Genomic DNA, 12,714 nt, shown 5'->3' with positions numbered 1-12,714 from the left:
CACTGCACTCGTGACAGACTGCAAGGTGTCCTTGTCCTCCCGTTCACTGCACTCGAGACAGACTGCAAGGTGTCCTTGTCCTCCTGTTCACTGCACTCGTGACAGACTGCAAGGTGTCCTTGTCCCAACGCATTTGCAACACATCACTCAGTCTATAGTATTCTCTCTGGCAATTGTATGTTGAGTCAGCTAGAATCCAGGAACAGCACAGACCTCTCTCACTGAATAGTGTCCTTAACATTATTAAAATCACCAAACAGAGAGGATGCAGCAATGCATTTATGAAAGAACCCTGCATGTTATGGAACCCTTTCTCCAAGGCCATGTTTGTAACACTTAGACAAGAATGGCTTTCCATTAATGTGTGTTCCTGTCTTTGCTGTAACGTGGGGAAATTAAAGGGCATTGCAGATTATCGGGTCATTGCATTTTAATGAGGTCTGAGTGTATCAGAATAGGCAGGGAGTGTTACTGAACACTACCAACCGGAATGGGTAAATATTCCTGGATACCTGTGGTTACCCAAAGCCAAGCAGAAAGGGGGGTGAGATCATATCAGCATGAGTCATCAGGAAATGTACAGCAAATAACAGAGCCTGGACGTGGCACTTAACCCTGTCCGCAGCTTTCAGAGAAGCAGTGCGTTGATCACAGGGGACCGGAGTCTGAAAGATCGACTTTGGGTTTTTCAGAGCACTGTAAGCACACAGTAGCGTTGCTCTGGGGACTGGCAATGAGAAATGAGGATGACTCATCCGAGGGTAGAGATTGCACTTCAGCATGCAATGTAGGGCAACATGAAGCACTCAATAACATCAGCAGACTATTTTAAGGTCTTTATATAAACACTTCAGAATGGGTTTTTCCTCTCCCGGCAGTCTTGATCTGACTCAGCGATTCACAACCTTTTCTAAAGGAGAACTGACCAATAGAGTCACATGTATTGTTACTATACTACCCTACTCTATACTATTAGCAGAACATCAAAAGACCACAGTAATTGAAAATGACTGCATGTGATAACAGAGGGGAAGCACCTGAAAAGCATGGCTGTAAATTCACGTGAATTTCAAAAGAATTTTCAAGATTGCAAATGTGAATAACAAATTTATTTCTTGTTATTTTGTTGTAGTTTTTTTTTCCCAGTTCCTAGGCCACAAATGAGTATTGAATTCAAGTGGAACATCACAAGAATACTAGCCAACAGGAATTCAGAGGGATTGCAGCCATTGTTTTAAAAGAGTAAACCTTGTGGTAAAGAAAAACGAAAAACATGTCACTCTTCAGTATTGATAGAGTGTGTTGACTTACTGAATACTGGCTCACTTCCATTTTGGGGTGTTTTTGTTTGCCCTTATCCAATATGTTGTTTTCTTCACACACAGTGCCATCGCCTGGTGGAATGCTGTAATTGCAGATCTCGACTTTTTTTTTTTGAGGGTTAGTTAAATGTGAATGTTGTGCATGTGATCACCCACAGGACTGAACGAAAGAAACACAAATCAAACTTTTTTTTTTAAACCCACATTCCTTTAATTTAAGTGTGCAGCTTGACTACACACAAGACTCAATTTGAAACATCCTGATAATGTACAATGAAGATACAATTTACAGTGAGAGGTCAACTCTCTTACAAAGCAATATTCATATTACAGGAATACAGGACCTTTCAGAAACAGACACAAGCATCCAAAATACTGTAGCCACTTTCAGTGATGGACAGGTCAACGTCCTGAGCAACAGCCGTTTCTTCCTGCAAACCTGCAGTTGCAAAAATAAGCAAGTTGGTAGAACCATCCTAATTTGTATTATTATTAATATGTATTTATTATTTCCTTGTCAAGAAAAAAAAGAAACTAAAGTTTGGTTTAATGCAACCTCATTTAAGACTTTGGTACCTGCAGTTTACAGAACACATAGAACTTGAGAAATTCTACTTAATTGCACTACAAAAAAAGGGGGTCTGCCACCTTGAAACTGGAGGAGAGCTTCAAGTGCTGTACATTTCAGAGCTCGGATCACACCTGCTGATGCCCTGCCTCTGTGCTCAATGCTTTCCTAGATCACTATGTCCCTCATGGTGTGGAGAGGGGGGTGTGGCCCTCAAGTTAAAGAAATGTGGGCTACGTTCTCTGATATTTATTAGAATGTCTTGTTGATTTCAGGAACCAGACAGCACTGAAGATTTAACCAAAGGCTGTCCAGAACAGCGGAGTGCTCTTGGGATTCTCCAGAGCACTCCGGTCAGGAGCTTGAAGACACAGATGAGCCCCTGCAGGTCCAGCTCGAGGACAGTGGCTCTGCGAGCCGGAGTCCCACTCATAGGGCTGGTGCGTTAAACACCTTCGGTGTGTACAGAGCTGCTATTCACACTCAGCAATCTCTCCCCAGGTGAGCAGTATTCGGAGAGTCCCTCTGTTAGAATAGAACTCCAACACTCATGAGCTTTTAAAACACAAGACAGACACAGACACCCCCGCCCCGGTTTAGAAAGGTAAAAGACAGCTCTGGATTGCTGAGGATTAATTTTGATAATCTCCCTCGTGTCCAGCAGGATTTCTGAGCCCAGCCTGTGCCTCACGCTCCCTGCTCATGGGTGAGCCCGATACCTCCTGGAGCACGAGTGAATTCAGAAGGTAGAGGCAGGAGTCACAGGGGTGGAAAACAAAGTGGCGAGGGACTGCGGTACTATTGTTCGGTTTGCTGTTTGTTTAAAAGGGTTGGTTATTGCATATGAGTGTGTCTGATAAAGCAGACACGTACAGCCAATGGAATCTGAACACAGATACCTGTGCTGGACATACCTGAACTGAAGCATCACTCAACACTGCTTTATACAAGAAAGGAGGGGGCAAAGTCTGCCAGTCCAGCTGGGCTTCAAGCTCCTGCAGCTAAATTAAAACAAGTCTAGTCTAGAAGAGAGCTGCAAATCAGCATGCAGGAAATCCAGAACAAAACTAAAGAAATGCCTGAGAGATTTGCCCAATTTAATTATAAAATATCTCTCTCTGTATATATCTTTTTATCCGATACAAACGCAGACGCCGCCTTCTCTGTTTAATGAACGCTAGATATCTGACCAGCTTCTCTCTACTCCTTTCCAAGAACAGCAAGAGACAAAAAGTGTGCAGCCCCAGATCCTGCCGATCAGAGCCAGCTTCCAAACACGCTGTATCCATTTTAAATTAAAAAGCAAATATATGACACACACAGAGGATATTTTCCTCTGTGTGTGTCACTCGGTCCACATTCAACCAGCTATCTTAACTGGCAACTTTACAATGCAGTCTTTAACCCTTTCAAACAGAAAGTTTACACTGAAATGCATTGGTTTGAAGGTTTAGCCCCTGTGCTTGTGCCTAACAATAAACAAGGTGCAAGATAACATTGCAGGTCAACGTGCGAGAGTGTGGAGTGGGGGAGAGGGTTCTCTAAAGCTCTTATTTAGAAGAGGTGGAATGTGTTTCAATTCTATACTACACTTCAAAGCAATTCTCCATACTTCCATATAAAAAATGGAGAAACAGGAAACGGCTCTGCATTCCTTTCACAGTGTAGATCAGTTAGCCGTGGGTAATACAGCACCTGAATCTCCATGGTGATGCAGATTAGGAAGGATCATAAACGGCTATACGTGCCCTGATCCTGAACCGATCTGTCTGCCCAGGCGCCACACTGCAGGCCTCTACAGAGACATGGTTGAGGAGCTCAACAGCTGCAGTGGACCGACAGCATGCTGGAGTAAGCCACTGTGTCATTGCCCATCATGACCCTGCTGCAATCCTGTTACCCCACACCGTGACCCTGCTGCAATCCTGTTCCTGGTCAGCACACTCTCACAGCACATCACTGCTGGTTCTTTGAGTAGTCCTGTGTCTTACGGTCTACAGTAAATATAATAAAGACGACATGCTGCTCCTTCAGCTCCTGAATGAACCACACCCTCCCCTCTGTTAAAATCGGCTTCCTCAGCAAGGAGCCACCAGCTGCACCGGCTTTACCACCGAAAGCCGTAACTCAGGGAATCACTGCTATCAGGCCGTTCTACCAGTCTGTCAATGCAAAGGTGAAGCAGCTGATAAGCGAGGGCACAAAGGCTCAATCAATGACTAAATGAGCACACAGCTTATTTCCTGCATCATAGGAGATATCCTATTTGGCAGCAACTACAAAGGCTGTTTGAAAAACTCCCACCGCCTTTACTGAACTAGGTGAGCCCTGATGATGTTGTGTGGAATGAAGTGGAGTAAAGCAAACTTCAAATTGAGACACGCAAAGGCACAGGGGGGCATTTTCAAAGCTCTTTACTCCAAAGTGTTAATTACAAAATAATCAGAAAATTGCTGTACTTAATACCCGATACTTAATACATTTAGAACTTTACGACCTTAAAAAGAAAAAAAAATGTTCATGCTGTTGGGTGAAAAACTGAAAATAAACCCCTTAATAAATTTGCAAAAGTAAAAAAAAAAAAAAAAACAGCATGTATAATGTTCATGTGGACTCCGCACTGCAACATCTAGGTATTCTTACATTTCAGCACACTGCTTCGTGCCAGGCACTAGGAAGCATCTCATGTTAACCACACAGTGTGAAAGCATGGCAGGCACTGTTACAGTCTGTCCAGCCGGACTGCCAGCTCTCACTGAACCCATCACACAGCATGCCGAGGGAAAAACTCTTTGCTATCAGAAAGTGAACTATGCGATTGTTTTTTTTCTTTTTTTGTTGCAGCCACGCTGGACAGTATATGCAATCTGCTGCATGCGATGAAGCTCTTCATTGAACGAGAGCAAATCGCCTGCAACTCCCTCTCCCATGCACCACGGGCTTAATGAACTGCTGCAGCAGCTGACAAACCTCTCTGCGTGCGGTGCTGATCAGCACATGTGGAGTTGTACAGGCTCGTTCGGGACGCTCCCTGAGGATGCTGGGACAGGCAGCCAGCAGCACAGTGACGTTTAACAGCCCAGCAGGAGGACTCCACTTATTCAGATGGGTGCCCTTCAGATTGAATGCCAAGGGCTTCTCTCCTTACATTACCTAGTCAAGGAGACTACCTGCTCTGCTTTAAAATGGGTAGCTTTTAAAAATGTTTTGCTCATTACCTGTATTTATATATATATGGGGAGATCTGCAAAAAAGCTTTTTTTTTTTTTTTTTTTTAAACATGAAAAGATGCCAGTGCTATTTAGTTTAATAAAGAACAAAACAACAAAACAAGCACGAGCAAACGAAACACAATGAAGCACACGAGTGATGAGCTGCTGTATACAAACGATGCGCTGATCTGCTAAGAGAGCCGAGACGCATGCTAAAATAAGACACTGTGCTAGGAAGCAAGGCAGATTTTTTTTTTTGCAATATAAACATATAATCGTACACTTTAAATCAAGCATCGTTCAGTCTTTGTCATTTCAAAACATATCCTTAAACCAAAAAACAAAAACAACTCCAACTTTTAAGCATCCACCGGTATATATATATATATCTTATTTTTAATTTTTTCCTGTTTGTTTTATTAATTTATTAACTTATTTATTTACTATCCCAAATTCAGTCCAGCAGTCAACAGTGAACAAAACACTGGAAAAGGAGGACGTGTTAAAAGGTGGTACACCAAACGAGTGAAAACCATCTTAAAAGAGGAGGAAAAAAATGAGAGAACTTTTTTTTAAACTTCCAAACAATATTAAGAAAGCCAAGCTTCATTCTTTCTCTCTCTCTCTGTACACACACACACACTTTCCCAGCTCGTTAATTAGCCTGGTTGAGGGGGGGGTTGATCTGCGGTGCTGACCTGTCGTTGGTCAGTGTTTTGCGTAGCCGCACTCCGCGCCGGATCATGCTCAGCATGTCACTGCCGGACGGCTGTACAGCTGCTGGTGGAGGAGGTGGTGGTTCGGTGGACAGGGAGTTGGTGACGATGGGGTACTGTGCCTCCGAGGGGCACCGGGCTGGGACATGCTGCTGGTGGTTCTGGCTGTGCTGTGCATGCTGCTGGTGGTTCTGGCTGTGCTGTGCAAGCTGCTGCTGCTGCTGGTTCTGGCTGAGCAGTGCATGCTGCTGCTGCTGCTGCTGATAGTGAAGCTGCTGCTGTTGCTGCTGATGGTACTGAAACTGCTGCTGCCTGTTCATGGTGTACAGCTGGTCCGTGCTGCCGTGTGCCTGGCTGGGGATGAAGGAGTAGTAGGGCGAGGAGATGGTGCTCAGGCTCTGCGTGGAGGTGCAGAAGCTGTTCTTCATGTGGACCAGCTCGTCACTGCCGCTGCGCCCTGCCCCCAGCGTGTCCTTGCCCGTCCCAGAGGAGGAGGCGGCGGGAGGGGGGGCCTTCATGGGCACCTGGGGGGTGCAGATGGGGATGGGCACGCCTCCACTGAGGGTGCCCCGGCGGAAGGTGGGCTTGCTGGAGGGCTTGCGGCGGATGGTGGCCACGTGTGGCGAGCGGACGATGGGCTCGGGGTCGGCCAGCAGGCTGACGGTGGACGCGGGCCGCTTGCTCTGGAACATTTTGCGGTAGTTGAGGCTGATGTCGCTGTGGCGAGGGATGGTGGAGGACTTGTCGAAATCCACCTGGTCACGGAGCTCCTCCCCTCCGTGCAGGGAGATGGAGTCGTAGTCTGCAACTGAGGAGGAGGAGGAGGAAGAGGAGGGATCAAATAAGGAACAGTACAGACATGGGGCAGTTTGTTCATGTAACCTCGACAGGGCTAAATCTCGGTGCTTGTTAATAGTAAGAGTTGATTGAAACAAATCTGCATTTGTTCAGAGGAGCAAAAACCATTCTGAGACCTCAAGTAGAAAGCTGCATCTTCAGCAATAATGATCCTTAAGGGACAAGGTACGAGATCACAATTCCAATTGCTGCCATAAAGACTGGGTGGCTTCCTTTCAAACTGTGCCAAGCCAAGCTCAGTGGTGCCAACTAATGGGTACAAATAAATAATGCACTGTACCAAAGAGCAGCGCCCTGGGAAGCATCCACAAGGGCAGTGCAGCTTCCAGCCTGCCTGGTACTGGACCTGAATCAAGCCGGGAGCTCAAAGCAACGGGCTGAACCTTAACTAGCAGGCTGATTCATCCCCATGTTGAGTCATTACGGAAACAGAGCCTTGTTTGTTGACATTAGGCAATCCTGTTCAAATACTTCAATTTCTTAATCCATCGGCAAACAAGCCATTAGGTTTCAAAGGACAATGCTTTACTTCCGATGAACACACAGCCCTTGTACTCAACAACGTTGCATCAAAATAAAAAACTAAGATCTGGAACACAGGTAAAAGAAACCTACCATAAAGAAGAGGCTCTTTCTTTACGGCTGAAAAAGAATATAAAATGATATTTTACTTCTTTATTAACTGAAAACGCGTTTTAATAAAAGAAATAAAAAAACACATCTAGGTATAACATGTCAATCAACTGCCTAGTTATTACCAACTAATTAAATTGATGTTGCTACTTACGACAATTCAAAACATACAAAATACATGCAAGCATGTGTCTGTATATCTCTGTATGTATGTATTATTTCTGCTTGCATAGTAACTGTGTGGAATGATTTGATCGTTGAATTGTTATTGTATTGATCATGCACTTGGGTCTCACTGCACTGCTCTCTGGGGCAGGGGTCTGTGAAGCAGCAGAACTCTTTCACTACAGACTGACCGTGCGAGGGGATGGTGTCCTCGGAGCAGGACGGCGTGGTGGTCTGGGTGCTGTAGCCGCTGGAGCAGTGCAGGGAGTCCCGGCTGCTGCGCGGCGCGTCCGAGTTCAAACCCTGCCCAAGAGCCAGGGCCAGCTGCTCACGGGCCGTGTGCGGCTGCATGGAAACACAGAACAGACGGGTCACGGCGGGAAGATGGGTCATGGACATTATCAATGTGTACCCCAACCTCACCTCCCTTCAAATCATGCCTTTACAGAAATACCAACTCTTCATACTTCTATTGAAGCAATTCCTGCACTTACACAATTCACCAATTCAGTATATAGAGAAAATAGGCCACCACTGCCATCTGGTGGTCATTTCCAGCACTTCACCCACACCAATCTCATGAGTACCCTCAAGGTTGCAGACTGCGGGTTCATTCACTGTGTCTTTTTAAACCCTTTGCTCACCAGCAGAGGAATTATTTGAGCTCCATATTACAAGAAATAAAAAAATATCAACATGATCCTTGTCTGTAACGACAGGGTCCACACCCCCCCACTCTGTTGGGTTCTCTCGCTCGGGGTACCTTGCACGAGGTGGAGGTAGTCATCGCTCGGGGCCGCTCCATGCCCTGTGTGTATGCGTTCTGCGGGGGGGGCATGGCAGTGCCGTTCTCGCTGCCAGGGCAGGACGATCCCAGCTTCTGCTGCAGGCTATTCATCAACAGCTGCTCCTGTTTTACAAAGAAAGCAAGCAATGGAAAATAAACGATTTACCCTGAAATCAGATTCCTTCACACCATGGCTCAGCCTGGACCTGGGATGGGAACAAGATACACAAAACAGAAACAAATGACCCCGGATTAGCAGAGGGTAGATCAGGATAAGGAGGAGAGCAGGAGAGGTTTCAGGCTCTCCACACAGATATGACCGAAAGTGATGCCGAAAAAGTCCCGGGCTTGGTATAATTATACATGCTTACTGCAGGGACCTAGAATTTCCACAGGGTGGAGCCCCCCCACACACACACACACACAACACAGTCCCCACGTCTGCGACGTCCCATTACAGCAGCTCCATCCATACAGAGAAGGGAGGGCTGGAGGATGCAGGCTCATCTCCACAGACAGTCCAGCCCCAGGTGTATTGCAGGGGCTCAGAAGTTTTAGCATGCCTGGCAGGAGGAGGTGGGGGTGCACGGACTCCACAATGACCACGGAATGCATCCACGTTTATAAGCTTATCCTCACAGATATTTCAAAGAGCTGCCCATACTTCACTAGACAGCCATTGCATTGCAGTTTCAACCATTTCCCACTAGGAGCTCGATTGCTCATATTTGGAGTTTTGTAAGACACTCCCTAGAGGTCACTAATTAAAAGCGTGATCACATTTTTTACCCTACTATTTTTTTTTTTTTCGTGATCTGTGTTCAGTCTCTGATCGGCAATCGCCGTTGTTTGAAAAGGATTGAACTGCTATCCAATGGGAGTGTTTGTACCCGCCACCTGGAACCAGCTTGAACACAAAGAGGTAGAAACAGATCTCGCACAGGGACGAAGCAGCACACAAAGACATGCAGGGGTAAAAACGATAGGAAGAACATCGACATGAGCCTCCACAGAGACACACACACACTGCACCACAGACAGGCAGGCAGACTCAGGGACAGGGAACAGGGCGTGCAGTAGAGTGGTACCGAGGTTGTCGTGGTTATCACCTTGCAGAGAGCTGCAGAGCCTGGCCCAGCCGCCGAGCCCGAGCCCAGTGAGGTAGGGGAGCCGCACTCACTAAGCGACCTGCAGGCTTCGGAGGCCTCGGAGGAGACAGAGCTGGCTGACCGCTGCGGGGGTCAGGAGGGGGGGGAAGGGAGAGTAAAAAGAGGGGCGGTGGAATGGAGAAGGGAGAAATACGTTTGTAAACCTGGACACTATTTTAAATTCATAATAGTGATTAAAAAGAAGCTTTTTATTTTCTTGACTTGACTACAACTTTATAGCTTTAAGTGCCCCACCTACCGTACCTATTAAGTTAATTCATTTTTTTTTAATTAGAACAGGTCTCCAGGAATCAAAATTCGAACGACGTGTTTCTGGAGGACTGCTTTGCAGCTGCACACATGTAAAAATGCTAACGAGTGAAATACTGCAGGAGTCAGAGCTGTGGTGAAGGAAGCATGGAAGAGGGGGGGTAATGAAATGATTTAATATTGAAAAACCTGAACGGAAAACTGAACGAATCCAACCGAATACACGGGAGAAAATACTAGTAAAAGGCACTTTTCAAACTTACAGCTTACACTCGACTGATTACTGAATTTACATATAAAACTACAGGACTCATGAGTAATTAGTTCCATCAAGAACATAAGATTGATTAACTCCGAGTTAGAAGCCACACAGACAAACTGACTTTTACAAAGACAACAATTCCACTAGACACAAGTATACAGGGCGATGCAGAGAGATACGGGGAGAAACACATGTGATCAGCAGGGACGTTGTGAGCAGTTTGTCACATGCACTACAGCATCGACCCCATTCATTCAAAACCATTCGAGATTTCAAGAGATTGCTCACTCACAATCAGCAGCAGTCGGAAGGGGTGCAGAAATACAAGCAGACAGAAAACAGTGAGAGAGCAGCAGCTAACAGAGTGGCGAGGAGGCAGGGCACTCCTCCATCCGAGGAACACTTCAGATTGAAAAGGTTTTGAAACAGCCTCCTCGGCCGAGACCCTCCAGAACACATGTAGGAAAGTGAATTGAGCGCCGATCAGCTGATGAGCAGCCCTCATTATAGGAGGGAGAGAGGACCTCTTTCACCCTGTCTGTCTACAGCACTAATCACTGCCTTGCTTAAGTGAGGGAACATTCGGAGATCAAAATAAGAGTTACATCCACAGCTATAACACGTAGAAATATTTCAGAGAAGGGGAGGGGAGGGGCAGGGCTGTACCTGGCTGCCCCCGTCGGGGATGCTGGTGGAGGGGGGCCGCAGGTGGATTCCCTCCAAGGAGCTGGAGATGGAGTCCAAGGATGGAACGTGCCGGATTGAGGAATTCTGGTAGGTGCTGTGCAAGAAAAGAAGAATGCATTTAAACTTATGAAGACCTTCACGGGACACGAAGCACATCTGCATTTAAACTCATGAAGACCATTACCTGCGCTGGATACAAAGTCAAAAACTGATGGCCAAATGTACGATCCTCTCTTGCAAGCTATAACAAATCTTTACACAGCAGCCAATGCGCTGTTCAGCTGCACAGCGTGCCTCCACCCTGCCGGCCACTAGGGGTCCCCCTCACCTGCTGATGCTGCCCTTGCGGGACATGGTGTTGCTAGGAGATGCGGGCGGGGTCTGGTAGGTGTAGTTGTAGTCAGAACCTTTCAGATCCAGAATCACCTGAAGGGGGCGACAAACACACCATGAGATCAGAGGCTGGAACACTGGAGAAGCAAGGTTACAGAAACTATAGAAACGACGTTCCTGTGATAACACAGACAGCTCTTTTTGTAATTGCCGACGACATGAGCAAAGAAGCCAAGGCAGGTGGGGTCCCGTCTCTCCTCGTACTCACCTGCTCGCTGGCCAGGGGCAGTTTGCTGGGCTCCATGGTCAAGGTCGTCAGGTCCTCCAGGATAGTCTGCAGGTGGGTGACCTCTCCCAGCATGCCGATCTCCTCGTCCTGAAAACAGAGCAGGCACAGGATTGATGTGTGTGTGTGTGTGTGTGCGTGCATGTATATATATATCTGTCATGCCAGGAAGTTCTGACAATTTTTTTCCTAGAAAGACCAGCACACATTGAATGTTGTGAATCCTCCTTTAAGAAGCCCAGTATTCCTGCAGCGATGGACCGCTTTGATTCTGCAGCAGACAGACTGACGGGACTCACTCACCAGCACTGGTTTGAGCATGGAGACGAAGGAGCAGAATCTCCCTCGCTCCTCGATGAGCGCCCGGCACACGGCCCGCTTCTCCGTCTCCTCCAGCAGCATGTACTTGTCATTGACATCCTGCAGAGCGCCTTCCAGCTGCATTCGTGCATCGTCCTTCCCTGGAGTGAGAGAGGGGCAGAGCACACAGTCAAACAGGGGCAGCACAGCCATGATACAGCCAGGATTCAAACCCAAGAGAGAGGGGCAGAGCACACAGTCAAACAGGGCCAGCACAGCCATGATACAGCCAGGATTCAAACCCAAGAGAGAGGGGCAGAGCACACAGTCAAACAGGGCCAGCACAGCCATGATACAGCCAGGATTCAAACCCAAGAGAGAGGGGCAGAGCACACAGTCAAACAGGGCCAGCACAGCCATGATACAGCCAGGATTCAAACCCAAGAGAGAGGGGCAGAGCACACAGTCAAACAGGGGCAGCACAGCCATGATACAGCCAGGATTCAAACCCAAGAGAGAGGGGCAGAGCACACAGTCAAACAGGGCCAGCACAGCCATGATACAGCCAGGATTCAAACCCAAGAGAGAGGGGCAGAGCACACAGTCAAACAGGGCCAGCACAGCCATGATACAGCCAGGATTCAAACCCAGCAATGAAGAGAATGGGCCGAGGGGAGTAAAAACAGACCGAACGTTTCAATTCAAGGGCCACAAGAGGTTATAAAACTGCAATAGCACAGGTTCTCAATACCCCTACCAGACGGGCTCTCACAAGCACTGCTGTCTCTTTACAACACTGCGTCTGTTTAATCTGCGTCCTACAAAGGGCCAATAGAGCAGTGTGCAGACTTCAACCACCAGGTGGCAGCAGCAGCTCAGTCTTCATCCCATCCCTGTTTTTAAGGTTCACTGTGAATGCCCCCTCCCTGGAACTGCAGCATGGGGTCTGGTTAGGACCTTGCAGAGAGGTCTGGGGGTTGACTGCAGTGAAGAGCAGGCTGTGTGGGGGGGCTTCAACCGCAGGACAGCTGGGAACAGCTGCTCAACTCATCTCCTGATACACAGCCACGCACTGGCCCAGAAACGCCTGACCACTTTACAAAAAAAAAAGAGACTGCATGCCTTCCTGCAGAAACCCTGCTCCATGCACTTTGCTCAGTCACTGTG

General features: G+C 47.3%; 1 protein-coding gene across 3 annotated transcripts in view; it reads right to left on the bottom strand.

The window, feature by feature from the left end:
• Nucleotides 1–1,508: 1,508 nt before the first annotated feature.
• The window catches only part of LOC117431790 (protein MTSS 1-like), a 56,323-nt gene continuing 45,117 nt past the window's right edge, over nt 1,509–12,714 (bottom strand). Inside the window, exons 7-15 of one of the 3 annotated variants that reach the window (XM_058990672.1) lie at nt 11,551–11,708; nt 11,230–11,337; nt 10,957–11,054; nt 10,608–10,722; nt 9,371–9,493; nt 8,238–8,384; nt 7,666–7,819; nt 7,292–7,318; nt 1,509–6,626 (exon numbers count right to left, since the gene is read on the bottom strand). In XM_058990672.1, coding sequence (XP_058846655.1) covers nt 5,758–6,626; nt 7,292–7,318; nt 7,666–7,819; nt 8,238–8,384; nt 9,371–9,493; nt 10,608–10,722; nt 10,957–11,054; nt 11,230–11,337; nt 11,551–11,708 — 1,799 coding nt within the window. In that variant the 3' untranslated portion in view covers nt 1,509–5,757. The remainder of the gene's footprint in view (nt 6,627–7,291; nt 7,319–7,665; nt 7,820–8,237; nt 8,385–9,370; nt 9,494–10,607; nt 10,723–10,956; nt 11,055–11,229; nt 11,338–11,550; nt 11,709–12,714) is intronic. The other 2 variants (XM_058990673.1, XM_058990674.1) reach the window with 2 other exon arrangements.

The sequence above is a fragment of the Acipenser ruthenus genome, chromosome 18 (genome assembly GCF_902713425.1).
Source record: "Acipenser ruthenus chromosome 18, fAciRut3.2 maternal haplotype, whole genome shotgun sequence".
In the NCBI taxonomy this organism is placed as follows: domain Eukaryota; kingdom Metazoa; phylum Chordata; class Actinopteri; order Acipenseriformes; family Acipenseridae; genus Acipenser; species Acipenser ruthenus.
This window is presented reverse-complemented; position numbering and strand designations above follow the sequence as displayed.